The following is a 23,327-nucleotide window of genomic DNA, read 5'->3' as shown; positions in this document are numbered from 1 at the left end:
GCAAGAAATTCAAGTTATACAGAGTTCTAAAATATGCATGGCCTCCCTCGTGTTTCCTATTTAGAGCTAACCATAGCTTGCTATGGCATTAGCTTTGACCTTCAAAGCAGAATCAGTAACCCATGTTATCTGATCACAACCACAGTTTGCAGATTTCAAATGTCACAGTAAACTGAGGTTAGCATTAAAAAGGAAATGAAGAGAAAAGCCTCTCAAGAGAGGACGTCCACAGATGGTTTGAACCTGAGCCTCTGATCACAGCAGGATAGTTCAAAACAGTTCATATATAAAATTAGGTAAGTTACAAGGTAAATTTTAAAAAATCTTGCTTTCCAACAGGTAAACAACACATCTGATGTGAAGTTTACCTGGGCTAGTCAGAAAAAAGGGCAGTTAATGGAGCCATTAGAACAAATGGAGTAACACATACAGAACATATTAACTTGGCATGTCCAAAAATAAATGCTGGTACTTTTATTAGGTTTAGTTAGCCTTTTCCCACTTAAAGCAGATATACATGTTACCATAAGTTTCTATGCTCCAGGCTATGGTACAGTGTACTTTTTTAAAAATACAATTATTTTGCAGTATTTAGCATATCTCAAGCATGCATTTAAAAACTTGTCTGAAATAAAGCTATTTAGTACCTGAGAAACTAAGGCAGTCCTATGTATACTTACTTTGGAATAGCCCTGACTGAATTCAATGGAAGTTCTGCCAAAACAACATCATCATCATTATATTTATTTTTATCTGGCCTTTTTCCTGACAAGACTCAAGATCGGTTACAACTAAAATAGAAACAGCTAAAAACTTTTTTAAAATGAAAATTTATTTTTTTTAAAAAATAAGCACAGGAGTGCACCGTAACTCATTATTTTAGGCACAGGAGGAAAAAATAAGTTTAAAAGAAGTGCATATACTCCCTTCTTTGGTGAAAACCAGCTTCTACAGTTAACATAGCAAGTAGAAGAGAGGCCCAAAAAGCAAATGTGACTCTTAATTTGGCACCTTAACATGGATTCCTCCCAATGCTTTTCTGTTCCCTCTTTTCAAGTTTCTTGCAGATTTGGTCCCCTTCAGCTTTCATTAGTAATTGTATCTATAGTGAAGAAAGAAGACAAAAACCAGCAAGGCAGTGAAGATTGCCTGCAGATTAGACAATGGCCAGGGAAGTCCCAGGAGTAATAAATAATAATAATAATAATAATAATAATAATAATAATAATAATTTATACCCTGCCCATCTGGCCAGGTCTCCCCCACTCTGGGTGACTTCCCTAAACAGGGTTGCCTTTAGGTATTTTCTAAATGTCAGGTAGTCAGGTAAATAACGAAGATCAAGTCAGTGAGGGAACCGCCAGAAGGCCCTCGGCGCTGGACCTCAGTGTCCGGGCTGAACGATGGGGGTGGAGACGCTCCTTCAGGTATACTGGACCGAGTAGAATCTGCAAATACATTTGTGCCTCCCCTGATGACAAGCTCTAGAATAATAACCGTGCAAAACAAATATATGTTTACTTAATTTGCAAAACTATGCAGGCCAGAGAATTCAGGTTACCTTCATGTCCCAGGCCACAAGTACACACAGCCCAGGCTACCATTCTGCCACTGCCCAGACAAGAAAGGGAGAGGCCAGGGCCCCACGGGAAAGGCTCAGCGCAGCAAGAGACCTGCCCATGTCTATTTATCCCGTCCATAAAACATTCATTTCCCTCATCCAAAGCCTGCCAAGGAAAAACAATGAAATCTAAGGAATACAGGCTACCGTCACAAAAGCACAAAAAGTAGCAAGAAGAAAAGCAGACAGATTCAAAACAAAAAAAAAAGGTAATATTGTCCATAACATGGGGCAGAAATATCACATTGAAATCTTACCTAGGCTTTGAATGGTAAATTGTTGTGTATTCTATTACTTTCTGTTAAGGTAAACGAGAGAAAGGTTTGTTGCTAATTGCTGCATCACATTTCAAAACTCTCCAAAAATTTAAAAGGGGAGGTGATCTTCTGTAGTTCGATATTCACTGTTAAACTTTAAAAACCAAAGGGGAGGTGATCTTCTGTCACCGTTTGTCAATACTTAATATTATGACGAGCTACCATATAAATGACAGTACTATTTTGGAAAGCAACCAGCATGAAATTGGATCCCCTCTGCTCTTCACTGGTGATAACCCACCGAAGGAATAGGACATGAGCAATGGAGCAGCTAAACTCCCATTTCCCTTAGAAAATGATTCACTATCGCCACATACTGATGATAAGACAAGAAATACAAATTCAGAAGATGAGGTATGTAAAAAAATATATTTAGATGACTGCATAAAGGGGAAAAAACCTTGGTTTAGCAAACAAAATTAGTATCACCTCAAAAATAAGTAGTATAATACAATTTACACCCAATAAACTTGGAAGAATTAAAAGCTTCTAATTTCCAACCATCTTCAGCAAAGAAATAGTTTAAAATATTTTATTTTCTGCAGTACAGTTAATCTGTTAGTGATCATTCAGTCTCTGTCGTATGTTTCTAGATTTTCCATTTTCAAATTTTCGCTTTTTGAAAACTGGTATTCCCTCTGTTGTGTCTCCTAGAGAAGTGACAGTTTTTTCTTTAAATATTGCTTTGGCATCCTCTGGGGCTTCCAGAACTGAGACTGGCAGAGAGTCACTTTCAACGTTGGGAAGCTCCAAGTCTACTTTTTCACTAAGATAAAACAAAACAAAAAGAAGCATTAAACAAATGCAAGTTCCACTAATATATCAAACCAAAATCACGTGACATCAGTAATGTAATTCAGACACAAAAGCTGCCAACAAAAACCCATCAAGCAAAAATACTGCTCAACCTTGAATCAAACAGGCAACATAAAAGAACAATATAATCAGACTAGTGTTAAGTAAAGTTAATTACAGTGGTGCCTCGCTTAACGAATGCCCTGCTTAACAAAATTTCCGCTTAACGAAAGGATTTTTCGAGCGGAGCTTGCCTCGCTAGACGAATGCGTTTTACAAAAAATTCATCTAGCGAATCGCTGTTTCCCATAGGAATGCATTGAAATTCAATTAATGCGTTCCTATGGGCAAAAAAAAATTCAAAAAAAATTCAATGCATTCCTATGGGATTCGCTAGACGAATTTTTCGCTATAAGAAAAGACCCGTGGAACGAATAAATTTCGTCTAGCGAGGCACCACTGTACATACGTAAAATTGGCAATGTAAGTTTATGGGAGCAAGCAAGGTTGGGGACAAGTTTGAAGGGACACTCCCCAAGTGGGCCCTTGGACAGGCAGGCAGGATGGGAGGGCTGGGTGGATAATAATAATAATAATAATAATAATAATAATAATAATTTATACCCCACCCATCTGGCTGGGTTTCCCCAGCGACTCTGGATGGCTCCCAACAGAATATTAAAAACACGATAAAACATCAAACATTAAAAAACTTCCCTAAACAACAGACTTGTTGCAATATCACCAATGAAATGATGTGTTTAAAATGGATAAGAAAAATGGATTTAGTAAGGAAATTTCAAGGTTTTAAAGATTTATTGGAAAACAATCTGAAGTTACTTTCCAAAAGGTGTAAGTTATTGTTAGAGTAGCATACTAAGGATGAAGACGTTAAATCAGTAATGATACAATGGGCACAATATCCAATCTTCATTTTGGAAAAGGTAAAATTTACAGCATGCTGTGCGCTGAAGGAGAACTATATGAAAATGATGTGTTGGTGGTATTTAACACCTATAAAATTAGCAAAGATGTATAGAATTGCTTCAAATACTGATCCCCCAAGACCACTTTCTGAACACGGCCCAGGAGGAAGGAACGGAACCACTGTATAATAGTGCCCCCAGCTCCTAGCCCCACTAGATGGTCCAGAAGGATGTCATGGTCAATGGTATCAAAGGCTGCTGAGAGATCCAGCAGAACTAGGAAACAACTTATTGTACCAACGTATAATATAATATTATAAAAATTTTGTTTAAGAAATGAAAGGAAACAGCTTTCACCTTTGTCCCTAGCCCCCTGGAGATAATCCACCAGCACACCCAAGGCCTGAATCCTGATTAGGAGGGATCCAAATGGTCCACATCCTCCAGGCGTGCCTTGACTTTTTAGCAACCACCTGCTGAATCACCTTGCCCAAGAATGAAAGATTTGAGACTGGGCGGTAGTTGGCCGTATTGGCCGTGCCTAAAGTTTTTTGTTTTTTTTTAAAGAAATGATTTAATAACCATCTCTTTCAGTGGGTCTGGGAAGGTTCCCTCACAGAGGGAAGCATTCACCTGACCACCCCGAAGAGTCCATCGCCCAGCCCTTCCTGGCTCACTTTTATGAGCCAGGATGGGCAAGGAGACAGGTGGTTGGTTTCACTTCTCCAAGCAGCCTGTTCACATCCTCAGAGGTAACAGATTGGAATTGATCCCACGCAACTTAACTAGACAGGACTCTAGCACTCTCCTGCCCTGGCCCTGCTCCCACGGTGGGAGCAGACTCTTTCCGAATCTGAGCGACTTTATCTGCAAAAAACTTTGCAAAATCATTGCAGGCGATCTTGGGGTCTTTACCGGGCCACAACGATGAATGTGGTTCTGTTAGATTGCAAACCACCTGAAAGAGTCTCCTTTTTCTGCAGATGCAATAGAGGCGGTGAAGAAAGTCCTCTTCGCTGTTTCTATCGCCACTTGGTAGGCTCGACTTTGAGCTCTAACCCTTGTCCAGTCAGATTCAGAGTGAGTTTTCCACCACCTGCACTCTAGCGATCTCAACGATTGTTTCATCGCCCACAGCTCTGGGGAAAACCACGGGGCTGTCCGGGCTCCATGCAATCGGAGAGGGCACTTCGGAGCCAGGCAGTCATTAGCCCTGGTTAATTCTGCATTCCAGCAGGCCACCAGGGAATTGGCTGAAAGGCCATCAACATGGGATAAAACATCCCCTACCACTCTCTGGAAACCATTTGGATCCATTAGGTGGTGGGGGCGGAACATCCGAATTGGTCCCACCTCCCTGCAGAGAAGAAGTTTGGTGGAGAAGTCCAGTTGCACCAGGAAGTGATCCATCCATGGGATTTCGTTTGTTTCGCTTTTACTTAGTGTCAGATCACCCACATCTATAGAGGTGAATACCAGATCTAAGGCATGTCCGTGACTATGGGTTAGGTCAAACTTATTCAGGGACAGCCCCATGGAGGCCGTGCTTTCTTGTAAGGTTGTGTTGGCATGGATGTTGAAATCCCCTAGGACAACCAAACTAGGTGTCTCCAGGAGAACATCCGCCATAACCTGAAGCAGCTTGGACAGGGAATCCTTGGTGCAGTGGGGAGGGCAGTATGCCTAAAGGAATCCCTATTGCCCAACTTCCAGAACATGCACTCAGAAAACTGGGTCTTCCCAATAGGACGCCTGGTGCAAACTAGTGACTGCAGCCCCCCCCCCCCATATGACCTGGGTTGTTGTGTGTAAGAGAAACCTGGTGGACAAGCAGCAGCAAGAACAGGCGCATTTGCTTCATCCAACCAAGTTTCTGTTACACGTTATCAAAACATTGTCAGAAACCGGTTTGAAGTTCAGAACGCAGTAACAGGAATTCAGAGGAATTTAACGCTCTCCCAAGAAATGGTATACAATGAATGGTCTCCATGCTGCATCTGGGACTTACTATGGATCTTCATCTTCTGTGATCTCTTCCCATTCCCCGTAAGGTTTGACTCTTTGAGATGCTGCCTGAGAGGTTTCCTGACCAACGGCTGGTACATCCTCTGTCTCACTGCTTTCCTGCTTCACTTCCTGCCATTGCCCATAAGGGCCGACCTTTTTGCGTCTGTGAGACTTTTCCTCTACTTCACCACCACTTTCTGTTTTCCTCTGAAAGCAAAGAAAGTCAACAGAAACTACTGAGTAATACAACACCAACAACTTTCTTTAAACAAGAGAAAGTCCACAAATACCAAACACTGGTTATACAGAAATTCACTTATCCAAACATGAGGAATTAGTAGCCAAACTGTGCTTTAAACACCACAGATTCACATATCCAAACAGCTGGACCTGCGTGTAGTGCTGTAAATAAACAAGCAGCCTTCAGCAAGCCTTACTTTTTGTGTCTGGCTAGTCTGTGACAGCCATTTCGCCAGAAACCATGTGGGCGGGGTCAGGGAGATCTGACAAACAAGAGCACATGTTTTCCTTCCCTGTTTTCCTTTTTCAAGCTTTCAGAGGATTTTCCTGGTTTTTTCCATCACTTTGGAGGTCAAAATTTGGTGGTCAGGAATGCTTTCGAAATTTCCTCATAGGACTCAACAGAAAACACTGACTCATTACGCAAACACTCTCCTATTTTCTGACAACACATAGTGTTTTGATAGTGAGACCAACGTATACAACAGCAACCTCAACACAATTTATACAAAAGCAGCCTAAACAAGTTCTATAATAAATAAATCAGCAATCCAAGTGCAACATAGTGAGTGAGATGTCTTTATGGGGCCTCCATCCCTGGTATCTTCTCCTTATTCCCCAAATACCCCTCTTCCTCCAGCCCTACTCCCACTCAAAACCCTCTAAGCATCCTCCATTGTCATAAGGCTGTGACCCAGAGACAGGGGGTCCTATCCCTTCTTTTCAACTGGTCTCTCACCCTTGGGGAAGACTGCCTTTGGCTTCCTCTCTAACCACAATACACATCCCAAAACCACATGAAGGAAGTGCCCTGCCCCCATAACTGGCTCCCCCAAAGGGCTTTTGTCAGGGAACTCCCACGGGGTCCATGGGAGAAGGAGGGGGTCAGGCTGAGTTACAGGGATCCGAAGCCCCTCCTCTCTAGCAACACCTCTTCCAGCCGAGGAAGCAGCGAGACGTCCAATGAGGAGGGAGACGAAATGGTCAGCTTGGAGGAGAGAGGGGTCAGGGATGCTGGACAGGAGCCTCCAAGAGGGAGGCATTACTTCCTCTCCCCCAGCCACATCACGGGGTCAAGCACAAAGAGGGGAGGAGCAGGAAAAGGGCACTTCTGGATTCTGCGAGTGACTAACATGGACATGTTTCTGGTAGCTCTGCACTGTACATAGTTTGCACTTAATAAACTGTTAAAAGACAGTTGGAAGCCTGGCGTCGTTACTCGTGAGTAGCCACCACATGCCATTACAGCTTTTATCTCCCTTGTCCATAAAGTGACGTTGGGCAACTGGCGTGCCAGAAACTGCTGCCATGGGCAGGGAGACTCTTCATCCAGCTCTGTGGCCTGGTCTCCTCAGTGGCAGCATTTCTGCTGGATGGCAACTTAAAGAATTAATATGACTAGATAAAAGATGTGGATTTATTCTGAAAATGACTTAGGAAAATGACTTACCCGGAAGTTTCTTTTTGGCATTTGCAACTGTTCGCTTTTACTGCCTGCATCTGGTTCCGCTTCCTTTGACTCCATTTCTCGGCTGTCTTCAGAATGGTTTTCATTTTGACTCTCTTTTGAAGGAGCCACAAAATTATCAGGTTTCTCCCAGGTTGATACTGGAAAACACAGACAGCAATATATTCTAAACAATAGTTTGCATTAAAAGAATCTATATCCAGCCTATTTTCAAAATAAACTCAAGGTGGCTAACAAATCAAAACATCACACAATGTTAAATTCCCATTCTTAACCCCACTCAAACAAACAGCTGTTATTTGTGTTTCACAATGTTAATGCAAAGCATCAGTTGTACACTCAACATACAGAAACAAATATGGGTCTGAGTGTCAAAACTGATGGGCTTCCTCTCTTCACACAATCACCACGAGAGCCTCCTGGCCTTTTATAGCCTTTTATTTACAGCAGGGGTCGGCAACCCTTTTCAGCCATGGGCCCTTTTCTGACCATGTGGTGGGCCGGACTATATTTTTTTTGGGGGGGGGGGGAATGAACGAATTCCTATGTCCCACAAATAACCCAGAGATGCATTTTAAATAAAAGGACACATTCTACTCATGTAGATTCCCGGACCATCTGTGAGCCGGATTGAGAAGGCGATTGGGCCGCATCCTTAGGTTGCCTACCCCTGATTTACAGTATTTACAAGCAGTCATTAGCACATAATGATCATTCATCAGTCACTCAGTTCAGATCTCTGCTGAGGTCTGCGTTTGCCCGGCCAGCACGCCAGTAAATGGTGAACTCTTGAGCTCCATCTTTTGCCCCTCCTCTTCTCTACACATCTCGCAAGAGCTGGCTTAAACCTTCCCCACGATTCTGAACTGGAACTTAACCCTTGTTGCTCCTGTGAACCTCCTAGCTCTACATCTCTCCCTGCTTTCTCCTCTAGACTGACATCAATAACTCTGTCCTCCTCATCCCCCTCGGGAACATCTCCTCCTCCTTCCAACCCTGCGTCTCCCCCTCCCCTTCTGGGAAACGTGACACTCCTGGCTCATCCCTGACACTCAGGTAGATGGTGCAATTTGGTGTCATCGGGAAGCTGGACACAAATCTGAAAATTACTGGTTTTGAGTTCTGGCAGCTACTCCCAGCCTTGTGCCAAAATGACAACAATGTAGGCAACCTGGCAAACCTCACTGGGGAGAGCTTTCCACAACTGGTGTGCCAGCACCGAGGACGACTCCTGTACCTAGTTATCATCCACTGCACTCCAAACATGATTGGCTCAAAGAGTCAGGACATTCAGAGGGCAGACTCGGTCCGTTTCACCTTCGGAACGGTGCTGCAGCTTCTCTATGGCCCACAAGTTCCCACAGAAAGGACCTGAGGGCCTTATCAGGGTAACCCCTCCACCCCACTCCCCACCCTCTGGCATTTAGTTCTCCATTTGTGCTACTGACTTCACAGAGGTGTGGGGCTGTCTCACGCTGGCAAAACTCTCCATGGGCAGAAACCCAAGTTCAATCCCAGCATTTCCAAGTAATTTTGGGAAAGACCTACATCAAAAATCTGGGAAAGCTGCTGCTGGTCTGTGTAGTCAACAATGAGCTAGGTGGACCAATGACCTAACTCTGGATAAGGCACCTTCCTATGTTTTACCTCTTTTTTAAAACTTCCTTACCTCCTGTTTCTGTGTTGTAGTAATAGGTGCTACCATCTTGACTTGTTCCTTCCATCCACTGTGCTGTCTAACAGAGAAAAATAAACCAGCTAGTAAAAGATTAATGGAAGTGTCACTGATGTACCATATGGATATAAGCAAGAAAGATCAGGCTCCACTTATGAAAATATTGCAATTATATCTAACTCATTAAAATCACCAGGGGGACATTCCATACACTCTAACAGAATTTGGACAGCGACAGAATGGCTCATAGATAGCCAAGTTACCTTTGCACCTTTTCTTTGAAGCATTTGACTTAATAAACTTTATTGTTTCCATTCACAAGTGAAACAAGTCCTTGGTTACCTTGGGAACCCCATTTCCCCACACCCTCGTCTCCCCAAACTGTCAGCTTTTAGAAAGCAATCTTCTTAGGACAAGGGATCTGTCCTTTTTCTTTATAATTCTGGTAATAATAAGTAAGCAAAATGGTTACAAAAGAACAATGTATAACACCTTGGAAACTGCATTATAAATTGAACAATGGTAGGTATAAGAAGAATCACTCAGAAAATCTGATTTTCCTCCCCACCAATTATATATGGTGGGAGTTAAGAGTCCTGGGAAAAGATACCAGAGAAACATGCCAAAGACTTGCTCCTGGATCCTGTCCTCGCACACCCTAAGCCACATTACAAACTTGTTCCTAAATACCCATGCAACATGACAATTGTAGCTAAACTAATTTTTGCTCTACACTTGAATGCAGTCAATTCTCCAATTAAATAGCAATTAAAAATCTGAGACATTACAGGAGTGGGGAAGTAGACTACCCATAAGCACAGGAGAGATGGAAAATTAAACTTGATGATATGACAAATTGCTGATTATAGACTATTATGAAAGAAAATGGTTTAATTCATGTTAATAGTTCTATTGACTTGCACTTAATAGCTGGAACTTGATTAAAGACACAGGATGACATATAATGGGGATTACAGGGGTAGAAGAGAAAATGGACTCTTCTCGTCCACTCGTATAATGCTAGATGCCACCCAAAACGTGTGTACCTATTTTGTATATATAATATCAATCTTTCCTGTTGGTTCAAAATGCAACTAACTTGTGCCAGGACCCCAAGCCCATGTAGTTTATTGTGTAAGTATAACATCGCTTGCTTGGTTAAGTTGAAGATATTACCACATCTTTCCTCTACAAATCATATTTTGAGCTCTAGCAAAAAATGAGAGCTGGACCATAAAGAAGGCTGATCTCCGAAGAATGGATGCTTTTGAATTATGGTGCTGGAGGAGACTCTTGAGAGTCCCATGGACTGCAAGAAGATCAAACCTATCCATTCTGAAGGAAATCAGCCCTGAGTGCTCACTGGATCCTGAAGCTGAGGCTTCAATACTTGGGCCACCTCATGGCCCTGATATTGGGAAAGATTGAGGGCACCTGATGTTGGGAAAGATTTAGGGCACAAGGAGAAGGGGACGACATAGGATGAGATGCTTGGACAGTGTTCTCAAAGCTACGAACATGAGGTTGACCAAGCTGCGGGAGACAGTTGAAGATAGGAGTGCCTGGCGTGCTCTGGTCACGAAGAGTTGGGCACGACTAAACAACAAAAGTAAAAAATAAAAATACAATCTAACTTTGCATACTTAAAACTTAACGTTAGCAGGAAGCGTTCTGAAAATGTGAGTCATGCCAAGACTCAGCGTATGGTGTGCAGCATTTGCCAAAGGAGTAGATCCAATAAGGGACACAGGGCTTCAGCTGGTGTTTCCCCTTTGGGGTGGGACTTAGCTACTGGTAATTCTAATGACCAGTTCAAGCTCAGAGAATCTGCATAACAATAAAACAAAAGCAGGATTTGCTTTTACAACTTTCATTTACCTTTTGGAGTTCTTGAAGGTTGTCCTGAAATCCTTCGGGTTTCTCCCACTGCGATTCTTAAGGGTGGGGATGATAATAGAGAAGAGATATTAGGTTTCAGTTGTCTGTACATTGAAAAAAGATAGTGACACATAAAGTAAACCTGTATGGGAAGTAATGCTAGCTGCTGTGATGGCACTGAGTGGCTCTGCCAATGTGTCCACGCAGCTTCCACCTTGCTGGGCCTCATCCCCATCCTGGTAAGTGGCAGTGATGCCAATCTCAGGAGGGCGGCTCCACGTGGTCACACTGACAGCTCCTGAAGGACTGAAGACGGTAGATTGGAGAAAAGCTTCAGAAAGGAAGAAGTCTGTGGCCATTTTTTTTTTTAAGCCAAGGAACTTCCATGCGTGGTGAGAGCAGGTTATTTTGTTCTGATGTCATAGGTACAAGTTGGTGGTGAGGCAATTGGAAAGGAGCCGTTGCAAGATATGTGGATGCTTAAATCCACATTCCTTGTTACAGGTTTACCTTTTGATACAGTGTTGTAGTAATACACATAGCCTTCTGCAGAAAATCCTCGCACCCATTCCTTTGTTTCCTTTGATGATGTTTCTGTCGTCTCTCTCTCTCTCTTTCTCTTTTCTTTCTTGTCCTCATGCTTTTTTGGTGCTGAGCTCTGACCTAAAGATTCTGAAACATCAAGTTCCAGGTTTAAAAAACAAACATCAAAACTTCCAGGGACTTCTGGGTTGCTGTGGACACAGCAGGATGCTCACTTCATGAGGGAAGACCAAGGATATATTTGGGGGGTTTGGGAGAGCTACACCTGTTATCACCCCCCTGGATTAAAGAGACTGAATAGAGATCACTCACATACTTGTTAAGCCAGCTCCCCTTCCCTGCTGTGCCAAAAGGTTCAGTGAAGGAGAGGGGCATGAGTGGCAGGGAGTGGGAATCCATCTTGCTGACTCCTCTATCGGACAATTCATTGAACAGAAGCTGGCTGAGCACAACCTTCTCTGATTTGGATTATAACAAGAGAAGCTCACCTGGACGTGATGTAGAAGTGAATTGCTGGGATTTATATCTGCTGGTTTTTTAAGGAGGGAAAGAGGAAGCAACTACAGCAGGCACCCCCAAACTCAGCCCTCCAGATGTTTTAGGACTACAACTCCCATCACCCCTAGCTAACAGGACCAGTGGTCAGGGATGATGGGAATTCTAGTCCCGAGTTTGGGGATGCCTGAACTACAGCTATGGGAAAAGTGAGTGACAGAACATATTGAGCAGGAGCTTGTTCATCTCTTTGGCAGCGTCAGACCCTACCTGTCGTAGCACCAATTCTTTTCAAATCCTCCTGATAGGCCTTCATTGCAGCTTCCTCCATGGCTGCAAATTCCTTTGACATTTTTTCCTCTTGTTTTGCCTTTTCCAAACTTTTCTTTTTAATCTGCAATTGAAAAAATAGTGAGTGCCATAATAATTGAATTTAATATAATGTGATTAGTTTAAACAAGGTTTAATATATTGTATTACCTCACTAATCTTTTTAGCCACATTTTCCTTATGGTTTTTTCCTCGTTCATGAAAGTCAATACTCTTTAAAAGAAAATGAGACAGAATTAAAATACACAGAAATATGAACTGGCAGGAGCACAAATGAGACTGAACACAGGTGAGAGATATTAAAACAAAAGGAAGCACACCTATCAGTAACCTAGAGTTCCAACAGAAGGAGCACAGCCTTTGAAATACTATGTGACATGGGCCTGGGGTACCTTAGTGACCACTGTGCTCTATAGGAACCTGTTCAAGAGTTCATCAAAGGCACAGCTCTATGTGTTGCCTGCTTGCCCTAATAGGACAGACAGGAACTGGGGTGAAGGCCTTTGCAGTGGCGGCACGCCAGGAAGCCTTGCTTGGTACCTTTGCTTTTAAGTTCCAGACACCTTTTCTTTTCCCTCTCAGGCATTTTAGTTGGATTTTGTGGCAGTACTCAGGAAGTTTTACGCTACTTGTTTTCAAGTCTTGTTTTTTATTCTGCTTCTGTCTTTTACATTTTTAAATGTTTCAATCTGCTGTTTTTAGGCCTCCACAGAACTTCTGGTCTGTCGCGGCGGAGAGAAGGACGCAGGGACCTCGCGCGCCGATGTCCCTGGGTTCGCGGAGGGGGGGGGGAGGTCCGCAGAGCGAGCGGATTCCCCGTAAAAACACCGGGTAGAGAGTCCCGGTGACTCACGCGCCCAGCGGCTGCTCCATTTTTTTGCGGATCCCCCGCTGCCCGAGAGCTCAGTAGAGCGATCGAGAGCCGGTGGGGTGGAACCGCGGGAGCCATTTTGGGCTTGATCTTACCTCCGAGAAGTGAAGCTCCGAGTCCCGACCCGGCAAGCGGCAGATTCTTCCGAAATAAATTCGAACTTCCAAAAAAGTAAGCGGAATTGTGATTACGGACTTTAAATTCGTTAATTGGAAAAATAGGAGAGACTCTAAAGAAACGGAAGTCGGTCTCTTCCTAATGGAAAATTGAGAGGCGCTATAAATAACCTTAAGCTGAACGATAAAGGACTTTTGAGATTGTGGACCCGAGAGAAAGAAGACCTTTTTGAACCCTCTCAACTCCCGAGTCCGGCCCCCCTTGAGGTACAGCATCATTAAGGGGGAGAGCGCTTTGACAGCTGTCAAAAAGCTGTCAAGCTGTCAAAAGACCGGGTGGATTGTTTTTACTGTTAAAATCGGAAAAATTGGATGAAAATGTGCTAGAATTGTTTAATTTTGGATTTAAGAATGGACTTGTGATTGAGTTAAAAGACAAAGGAAAAGACCAGCCAAAATGGAGTCGACCGTCTGAGAAAGGAATTTTCCAGTACCTCTTTGTTCTCCACCTCCTGTTTGTCTGCGGTCAGGAGAAATATGAAAACAAAGTACTCTCGAGCCTTCCAGGAGGCTGTGCTAAACTATCTACAAACATGGGAGGAGATTTACAAGGAACGGCAGCATCCCAATTTACCAGCAGATGAGGATGAAGTCCAAGCCCAGGATATAGAGGAAAATTTGACTTTAGAGACTGTGGAGATTGAATCTGGATGTCAGGAGGAACAATTGGATGAAAATTTTAAAGAGGACTTGGACTTTAAAAAATATGTTTGGGATGAAGCAAAGCATGGACCTCAAAAGGAAGAAAATCAAACAGAGCAAGACAATGAGAAGCAAAGGAATTTGAGGATTGATGGACTTGAAGATCCTGGAGGGGGTGAAATGTGGGATGAGGTTAGGGAGGAGTGGAAAAGACAGGGGCAGGGGGGGACAAGGGCCTGGAGATGGACATGGGAAAGAATGGGTGTGGGGTGAATATTTAAGTTAAAAGACTTTGTCTTTAGTTTCTGAGAGACGGTTTTTCGAAATTTTGGCTTGCTTAACGGAAATGCTGATCCAATTGGGGGAAAAGATTTTGGGAGAGGAGATGGAGTCTAAAAATGAATGGAAAAAGTTGTGCTTTCTGGAGGGAATTATAAGAGCAGCTTAGGAAAGAATTTAAGTGAATGTAAATTTTTTGTAAGATAAGTTAGGTCTAGGCAGAAGGCTGCCTACTCTCCTTTCCTTACTCTGAGATACTCAGTGGCAGGGGGTGCTCGGAGGGGATATAATGGAACCTTGGAAATGCTGTGCCCCACGGATTTCTCTTGTGGCAGGAGGGGGTCTGTGGGAGGGCAGCATGGAAAAGGAGGAGGGTTGAGTTAATATTATAAGAAAAGGATTTTAAACTGAAATAGAAAACCCGCCATCAATTTTAGATTTTGTTTTAAGGAAAACCAGGAGGAAGACCACCGAGGAAGTCACAAGTATAAGGTTAAGGTAATAAGAATTGGGGAGTTAAAACTCTCCCCTACTATGTTTATGTTTGTATTGTGTCAAGGTATAGCTATGAAAGAGCTGGGGGAAACCAATCCTCAGAACTCCTCCACTCCTGTCCTCTCAGTGGCAGGGGGGGGAAGAGGGGGGAGGAGGGAGGGGGGAGGCTAAACCCAACTTACAATGGACCCCTTTGATGCTCAAAGCACACTGGTTTCACTGGTGGCAGAGGTGAACCAGTGGGTGGAGGGAGAACGAAGGGACAGTATTATATTGTATGTTTGTGTAGTTTGTGTAGTTTTGTTTGTAAAATCAATAAAAATTATTTTTTTTAAAAAAACAATCTGCTGTTTTTATCATTTTCTTGTTTAAATTATTTGTTAAGAGTTGTTTTTCTTTTGTTGCAATCTATTGGGGAATTCATTGAAAAGTTGGCTAAAATATCTTAAATAAATAAGATCACTGCAGTCAATTAAAATCTCAAAATAATAATACTGCATACTAATACAGGCTCGCCTCAGTGAAATGCTCAGAAGTTCAGGCTACAAAGATAAATATAAAAGAAACACACAATAGGAAGGATGAAAACAAGTTTCCTTTTCTTTCAATCACAAGGATTCCTGAAATGCTATTTTAAATATATATCAGGCATATTGGACTTAGTAACAGCAGCAATGAAGAAGACCAGCCTGAAGCACCGTTGCTGCCCCACATAATCTCAAAGAGAATAGATGGTGCACACAGGACAGCAGTGGTCAGTACAGATTTGACCAAGTGGCAATTTAGGGCACAACACCTCCAGCTTCTCCAATGTTGAGGACTTGCAGGGGGCACTATTGGAATGGTGTGCAGGCTTCTCTCTGCCAGCCTCCACCAATGGAAAGGGGATGCAATGGGGGGGGGGGCTCCACCATGGTGGAGAGGGGAGCTCTCACTGCCAGCAGTCAGCAGAAAGCCTCAGAACAGGGTGTTTCTGGCAATGTAGGCACATTTCTGCCCAATTCTGGAGCACAGCAGAGAATGAATAAAAAACTACTGCACCTCCTAGGATTGCTTTGCTACTTATTTTATTTCCAACCAAATGAAGTGTGGTAAAGTTCTCGCCACTTGCAAGAATGATGCACCTGAACATCTTACCAAGTTAAAATGTTTTTCTTTGTTCACACAGTTCTTTGTAAGCTTTGAAATGGGAAGTGGGGTTTAGCCACAGGAAAAGCAGGGGTAGCTGAAGAAGAAACTGAAGCTTCTAATTTAGGTAACAGGGTTACAGATTGTGAAGTAGGTATAGGTTTGGAGAAAGTCATGCTAAGGGAGAGAAAGAGGCTGGAGATGGACTTCCTTTGCTGAGACAGAAATGAAAGAAGTTGCTTAAGAACAACTTTAGAGAGGTTTCAATGATGTTTTGAAGGGACAGAAGGCCATACAGGAACGGAGCTGACACTTTTTGCTTACAAGATTTTGCTATTGCCTAAGTTTTTGTGCCATAAAGAACTGCCAAAGTAATCCAGATTTTGCATAAAGTCAGTCAAAACATACCATGGAAATTAAGTTTGTATGCATTGGTTTATTTGCATAATTTATTCTGATTGTGTCAGCCATGGAAATAGGTAAGCAGACAGTTCAAAATCTTGCAGAGTTATATTCTAGCTTGTAAGATTTCACCAGCCATTGTCCACATTTTTCAGGTTTATCTTTAAAGCCACAAAAGCTAGGAATTTGTGTGGGGACTTATAAGAAGAATGATCAAAGAGAATTCATCAATATTGTAGTAACAAACAGAAGTATTGCAAGGAATGTCCTCCAGCAACCTGGTGTACTGACATCTTGAGACTTCACAGCTCACATGACATGCAACTACCATCAATATTAACCCTGCTCAGGCACACAAGTAGGAAGCAGGGGGACCCAATCAGTCCCCAACCTTTCTGTAATGAGCAGGGGATGTCTGAGGAGGTTTTACCTGTGCTCACTTAAATGTGAGTGGAAGGCTCTGCATGATCCAGCACCCTGATAAAGCAGGCTCCCCCATCATGTAGAGGCTTCTAGCCCCCTTCAGACCTTGGAAGGTCTGGGACTGAGTGAACAGAACGGGAGGTGGGGGTGTCCCGTGCCTCCTAGGCATGTGGGTTGTTCTCATTCAGGAACAATGCCTGAATAGAAATGCTGTTGCAATGATTGGAGCACTCATGGCAGCTGGTCCCAGTTAAGATCAGGACAGTATCACCAGCTGTTGCACAACCTCTAAGGAAGCAGTATATCTGGATCTCAGATATACCTGGGGTTCGCTCAGACTCAGCAACTGCTCAGGTGACCACTCCTCATAATACAAACTTCCAAATCTAGATTGACCTATTGAATATTAATTCAAAGCTATATAATTCATTTTTTGTACTTCAGTTTCACTTAAGAGTACAGAAGGTAGATCATCATACAGGCTTGTTGTCCGCTATCCAGCACTTGCAATAATCGCAGAATTTCTTGGGCTGAGATTTCCAGTAATCGGCCCTAGAAAAGAAAAATGTGGAAATTAAAAGCCATTTTCCAAGAGTAAGCAATTCAAACTGAATCCCAACCTTCTCACTGAGTATTTGTTCTAATGTCAAAACTCTACTTTTCCTAATGTGCGATACCAACCATTTCACGCATCGTGAACATTTATATATATATAATTCATTTTTTTTGAAATAAGAACATGGGAAGCAGAAGTTACTATTGTTTAATTTTTTTGGGGGGGGTTGTCATTTATTTTGGTGGGTATTGTATGATTAAAAGGGGCACGACTGCCCTTACTTAAAATGGCCACCGTAGCCTCGCATGTGACACAACGCCCACTAAATTAAAAAACAAAAACCCCTCGCCATGCCCCCAAGTGCATGTCAGGGGAAATGATGAACGACTGCCTAATGCTGCCAGGCGTTTATTAATGCAGCCACCAGGAGAGGCTTTGGGCTTGGGCTTTGGAGGTGGAATGGCCATTTTGGCAGTCGGCCTACTCAGTTTTCCCTGTCCCACCCCCCCCCCCACTGCTTTGGCTGACTCAGGGTCCTCCCCCCCTCATGGCTATGTGTCCCCCCTCCCTTTGTTGTGCCTCATCCCTGTGCCCCCCCATTGTGAAAGGCCCTATTGTGTTTGTTTTTCCCTGCTTGGCAATGCTGCGGCCTCTTGAAAAAGCTGGGCCTTGTTGCTGCAAAAGGACTGTTCTCAGTTGGTTGCTGTGGAATTTTGTGATGTCATCTGGCAGCGCAGCTGCTGGAGTCTTCAGAACTTCTAGTGGTGACGTCTAATTTGGGCGCCACTTTTTGTGTTTAATCATTATTTTAGGTGTGAAAGGTGTCATTTTTTGATAATTTTTTAAATGCCAGATCCCTCCCTGATGGGCAAGGTATGTTCTGCCCAATTTTTTTTCAATTTGGTTCAGTGGTTATGGAGAAAGGCTGTTTCATCCGCATGCACAATGCCTACATTTTTATATACTGTATATAGATAACTGTGCACAAAAGGATCTCTGTGCAATGCAGCTTTCCCTCCATGTGTTTTTCCTATGGTGCCCCCAAATCTGCTTGGGAGGGATGGGGGAATTTGCCCTGGGGGAGGGGAGAGAAGGGAGGGGGAGCTCTGCAGTGCTCATGTACGGTAAGTTGTTCTGTGTGTAACCCGCCCCTTTGGCCTGATAATGAAACACGGGAGTGCGGCTACGCCCCTGGATCGTGTGAAGGGATCCACCTGGAAAGCGATACTGGGGACTCCCGTGACGCGTGTATGCATGCCCGCGATGCCACCCCCGCCCCGTGGCGTAACTCTGCGAGATCGGCTCCTGAGGAGCTACGCCTGTCCCAAGGGAACCGGGAGCGGGGCTGAGAGACGGCCGCATCCCTTTCACGTGTGAAAGGATCCCTCGCGGGGCGGGCGGAGGAGGAGGAGGAGACACCGCGAGAAAGAGATTCGTATTGGGGCCTTCGGGCGGCGCCCCCTCCCTTCCCGGCGGGGAGCACTTACATCTCTCTCTCTCCTAGGCGCCGCTTCCGGGTCTTTTCCCCGAGGAGCGGAGGGAGCCGAGCAACAGCGCCTTTCTCTCCCCTCCAGACGCGACGCGGCGGGACGGCAGCCGCACAGGCTCAATCCGCGCCGCGCGTTCGCCCGCTCGCCTTCTAGGAGAGGCGGGGAGAGAGAGAGGGAGGAGGAGGAGGAGCCTCCCGTCGGTCGGGCGGAGGGGCGCGCCAGAGCCTCGGCGAGTTGCGCGCGACGCCCCCCCCCACGAGACCCCCCCCGCGCGGGCGGGCTCTGAGGAGTCGCGGGTTCGAGTCCCGCGCGGGCGGGCGGGCGGGCGGGCGAGCTCCGCCACTTCAGAGGGGGCGGGGAAAGAGGCGCTTTCGGTTGGCGCGGAAACCCGACGGCCAGGGCGCCGTCCGCGAGGTGGAGACGCCGCGGCGGGGCCGGTCAGTTGGCTTCCTGCGCCCCTTTGCCTTTCTTCCGCGTCTCTTCGGTGGGGGGAGGGAGGCTTCTAGTCCGAGGTCCCGCGCGAGCCGCCCCCTGTCAGCCCCTTCTCCGCCCCGGGGCGCCTCCTTCCCTCTTCCCGTCGGGGGTGAGACCTTTTGGCCTCGGCGGAGTTGGGCGGGGGGTGGAGCCTAGCGAGGGGCGGAGAGAGAGACCCCCCTGGAGCCCCACCCAGGTCGCCCCTTCTGGGGGAAGAGGAGGAAAAGGCCCCGCGCAGCTGCGGGCTCTGAGGGGGGACCGGGGCGGGATCCTCCTCCGTCCCATCGGGGGATGCCAGTGATGCTGGAGGCTCTGGCCAAGCGCGGCGTTTCTGGACGAAAAGGTCTCCTGCCCCCCCCCCCCCCCGACGGGCACTGGCTCGCTCGCTCTCCCTCGGAGGCTTTGGGCCAAACGGGGGGCAACAGGCACCAACTAGCGGTGGGGTCTGGTTTTAAACAGAAGACGAGGAGAGGTGCTGCTGCCCCTTCGCTGGCGTCTTACGTTCTTGCCACTTTTTTCCGTCTTTCAGCGCTGGAAGTGAACTGGGAACCGAGAGCAATGATTGAGCCAGCGACTCGGGAGAGGTAAGTCTCCGCAGCTGACGGGGGAAGAGCAACCGAGGAAGCCGCTTTCTCTGGCTCAGTGGGCCCTGCAGAAGCTCACACAGCACTTGAATCCTGGACAATGTACGTTCTGGGAGGCCTCATGATTCTTTGGGGGAAGCCAGGGCTATTTGAATGGGATATGAGTGTTTTGCATAATTTAACAAGCCTTGGGTTCAAACTCCAATTACTCTACCAATTTCAGTTTGCTGTCATCCATGCTGTTGCCAGCTTAGAGTTATGGCCAAACAGCAGTTAGTCTTACTGAAACAAGTCAACTCTAAGCTGTGGTTTATGAAGCTAGTGTTTTAGGAAACCTCAGTAAAGACTAACTGCAGTTTGTCTGAGTTTGGGCAGAACACTAAGCTCCAGTTAGTATCTTCTTTTTATGGCCACACTGGAGGAGATCCTAGGAACCCAGTGGTCACAAAGACTTGTTATTGCAATACTAAACCATGGTACAACTGCAGCCCCATAACTGCAGCCAGGAAGTGAGGATTTGTGGGCAATACTACATGAAAAGGTTGGTCCTTAGGGTATAAATATTAATTTGGTGATTGAAGGACTGCCACCCAGTGGATATAAAGGTGTATTATATCTCACATATTTATATTCAAATGCAATTTGCAGTTACTTTTGATATTATGAGCAAGTGTGGCTTGCATTAATGTTCTGACAATTCATCATGAGTTAGTGAAGTACTAAAATGATAGACAGTTTGTAATGAAAATTATTTGTTACTCCTGCATACCTCTTTATAGTAATGACCTGCTTATTTACTTGCCAGTGTTGTGAACTCTAGCAAGTTCTCCTTTCCATGAATGGAAGTTACCTAAACTTCGTTGTTATAGTTTTGCTTTATGTGGTTTCTGATAGGTTCAGCTGTTATTGTGATTCCTCTTTAGTTTCAGAACCAGTCAATAACATGAAGAAACAACAATACGGTACTAGCAGAAAGACACAAATACTGATAAAACTGTACTATTTTAGAATTAGAGAAGGCATGGCATGTGATACATTTTATTTGCTGAGGCCAATATATATTTTTAAGAAGATACAATGGGGGATTAGGCTTTTTATGAGTACAGTGGTACCTTGGTTGGCTCCCGAACGCCTCAAACCTAGAAGTGAACGTTCCGGTTTGTAAACGTTTTTTCGGAAGCCGTATGTCCAAAGCGGCTTCTGCAGCTTCCAATTGAGTGCAGGAAGCTTCTGCAGCCAATTGGAAGCTGCACCTTGGTTTTTGATCTGTTTCAGGAGTCAAACGGATTCCCAGAACGGATTAAATTCAAGAACCAAGGTACCACTGTACTCTTACCGGTAGTAGAGTTGGGGGGGGGCAGTCCAATGGCAAGCTCCACTGGGGTAGGCAGCCTAGGATGCAGCAGATCTTCTGCTCAGCTGGATTTAAGTCCTCAACAGTGGCTCAGGTGGGCTTAACTTGCTCATCTTTGCCCAGCTGGCTGAGATGAACCTAATGTAGTCCCAAAAAGGGGGGTGTTTCTAGGGATGGGACTGGGGGGGGGAATTAGGCTGGATCCTAAGCATGTTTAGCACAGTCATGTGACATGGCAACCTGGTGCAAAATACTATTTGAAAGGCTTGTTTCTCCTCTGCAGAGGAGAGCAGAGCAGAGCAGAGCAGCAGCAACAGCCCTACTGCTGAACAGAGTTAGGATGTGGTATAACTTTGATGTTGATGTTTGTTGATGTTTGTTTCCATCCATTTAGAAATAGGCTATTGAAAGGGCAGTAAGGATGAAAAAGGTATGCATCTAATGTGCAGTTGGTATATTAAAGAAATAAGGCTACCAGATGCTGAGACCATTTGAAGGAAATGAACATTTTCTTGTGGCAGAGTAGGTTGCTGCTGGCAGTGAACATGCAGTAGAAGCATAGATGCTTATAAAACTGCTTAATTCAATTTAAAGAACAATAGATCCCTTATTTTGCATTTGAAAATAGGCCCCAAGTTGGAAGATTTTTGAAATGAACGAACTTGAGGTGTATGTCTGTTAGAAGTCTTTGATACCACCTGAATGCAACACATGCTTCTGTTGTGAGGATCAAATTCGATAAAAAGTTAGTTTGGATGTTCTTTTTACAATGTTTTTATAGTTGAGTTGAGAGAGAAAGATTTTGCTTTGCTAGAGATAGAGAGGTAAACTATTCAAAACTTGAAATTTTAAAAACAATATTAGCAGATAAAATTCTGACCTGTAATCAGAAATGTATATGGAGAATTTCACCTAAAATTAGAGAAGGCATGGCATGAATATATATTGAATTAAAAAAAGAAATTGTTGCATCCCCTTGAAGGATCAGTGAGTTCCTGTGGCATGAGCTGCAATAGACAACTACATTAGTAGTGCCCTCATTAAAAAAATCCTTAGATAATTAAAATATTGTACATCAACATATGCTGGTTCGCACTCTCAAGGTTTAAGACCAGTTAACACATGGAGTTGAGGCATGGGGCACTTGTTGTGTTCCTACACAACCTTGTCAATTCTCTGCTTTTCATTTCGAAAAATCTGTCAAGGCTTCGGTTACATGCATTTGTCCCTGAGTCTGAAAGATGCTCCAGACAACTTGAGCTCTGTCTCATCTCTGAATATCCTGAACATGTAAATGATACGGTAGTGTAAACATGTCTAAGCACATCTTCAGGTGTGGTCTGCCACTGTAACCAAAGTTGAGCCTGAGTCAATATTGAACTTTTGTTTGTAGATTCATCTGCCCCAACTTCTTTCTCTTACGTAAGACTAGGGAAATATTCTTTTAAACCTGGTTTTGTCTGTGCTATCGGACAAAGAAATGGGAAGACTTTGTATAAACAATGTACTGGAGACACTATCTGAGCTTTAAGATAAAATGCTTTAAGAATGCATGTGGGACAGTAAAGAGGGCAAAAGCAGCACACCTGATCCTTCCCCATTTTTGCAGAAATATTCAACACTGATCCATAAAGCAAGACTGTTCAACGGTATCACTCTCTGAAGTTTTTTTTCCTGCTCTACAGTAGACTAACTCTGATTGCATTTGTCAGGGCAAGGGGTTTGTTTTCATCTGTTGTTCATTTCATAGGGCTGCCCAGCCACATATCTGGATGGACCAGGAGTAATTCAGGTCCTCCAGTTCTGTTTGCTGTACAGTGGGACCTTGTGTTGTGAACCCTGCGGCTTATGAGCTCCGCTAACCCGGAAGTAGTGTATTTTTCGCTCCATAAGACACACCTGACCAAAAGGCGCACCTAATTTTTAGAGGAGGAAAGGGGGAAAGCCCTGGTTTTTTTTTGATCAGCTGACAGTTGTGCAGTTTTTTTGCAAAGGGGGAAAACTCCATTTTTTTGAGCATCAGCTCAAAGTTGTGCAGTTTCTTTTGCAAATGGGAAAAGCCCCGTTTTTTGGGGGATCAGCTCACAGTTGTGCAGGGTTTTTTTGCAAAGGGGGAAAGCTCCATTTTTTTTGAGGATCAGCTGACAGTCGTGCAGCT

At 44.4% G+C, this 23,327-nt stretch overlaps 2 protein-coding genes across 4 annotated transcripts in view; one reads left to right on the top strand and one right to left on the bottom strand.

Moving 5' to 3' along the window:
• Positions 1–774: 774 nt before the first annotated feature.
• On the bottom strand, positions 775–18,845 carry WBP4 (WW domain binding protein 4). The gene is made up of 10 exons (XM_035101270.3): positions 18,755–18,845; positions 17,191–17,263; positions 12,446–12,508; positions 12,236–12,359; positions 11,438–11,599; positions 10,928–10,983; positions 9,044–9,110; positions 7,357–7,514; positions 5,668–5,873; positions 775–2,704 (listed from the first exon to the last, which is right to left on the bottom strand). Coding segments are annotated over exons 1-10 (1,119 nt in total). The 5' UTR covers positions 18,757–18,845; the 3' UTR covers positions 775–2,496.
• Positions 18,846–18,901: 56 nt separating this feature from the next.
• The window catches only part of ELF1 (E74 like ETS transcription factor 1), a 65,553-nt gene continuing 61,127 nt past the window's right edge, over positions 18,902–23,327 (top strand). Inside the window, exons 1-2 of one of the 3 annotated variants that reach the window (XM_035101316.3) lie at positions 18,902–19,194; positions 19,761–19,815. The gene's annotated coding sequence lies outside the window, so the exon portion shown is untranslated. Of the gene's footprint in view, positions 19,195–19,760; positions 19,918–23,327 lie in introns of all 3 variants that reach the window. The other 2 variants (XM_035101317.3, XM_088674935.1) reach the window with 2 other exon arrangements.

The sequence above is a fragment of the Zootoca vivipara genome, chromosome 8 (assembly GCF_965207765.1).
Source record: "Zootoca vivipara chromosome 8, rZooViv2.hap1.1, whole genome shotgun sequence".
NCBI classification, from domain to species: domain Eukaryota; kingdom Metazoa; phylum Chordata; class Lepidosauria; order Squamata; family Lacertidae; genus Zootoca; species Zootoca vivipara.
The sequence above is the reverse complement of the archived record's forward strand: the minus strand, read 5'-3'. Positions and strand labels throughout refer to the sequence as shown.

What these genes read in the sequence shown, in the direction of transcription:
- WBP4 (XM_035101270.3), bottom strand. An exon ending in GGATAGCGGACAACAAGCCT is followed by an intron (nt 12,509 to 17,190) that starts GTATGATGATCT and finishes TTTCTTTTAAAG; the next exon opens with AGTATTGACTTTCATGAACG. An exon ending in TGCCAAAAAGAAACTTCCGG is followed by an intron (nt 5,874 to 7,356) that starts GTAAGTCATTTT and finishes CTTTGCTTTCAG; the next exon opens with AGGAAAACAGAAAGTGGTGG.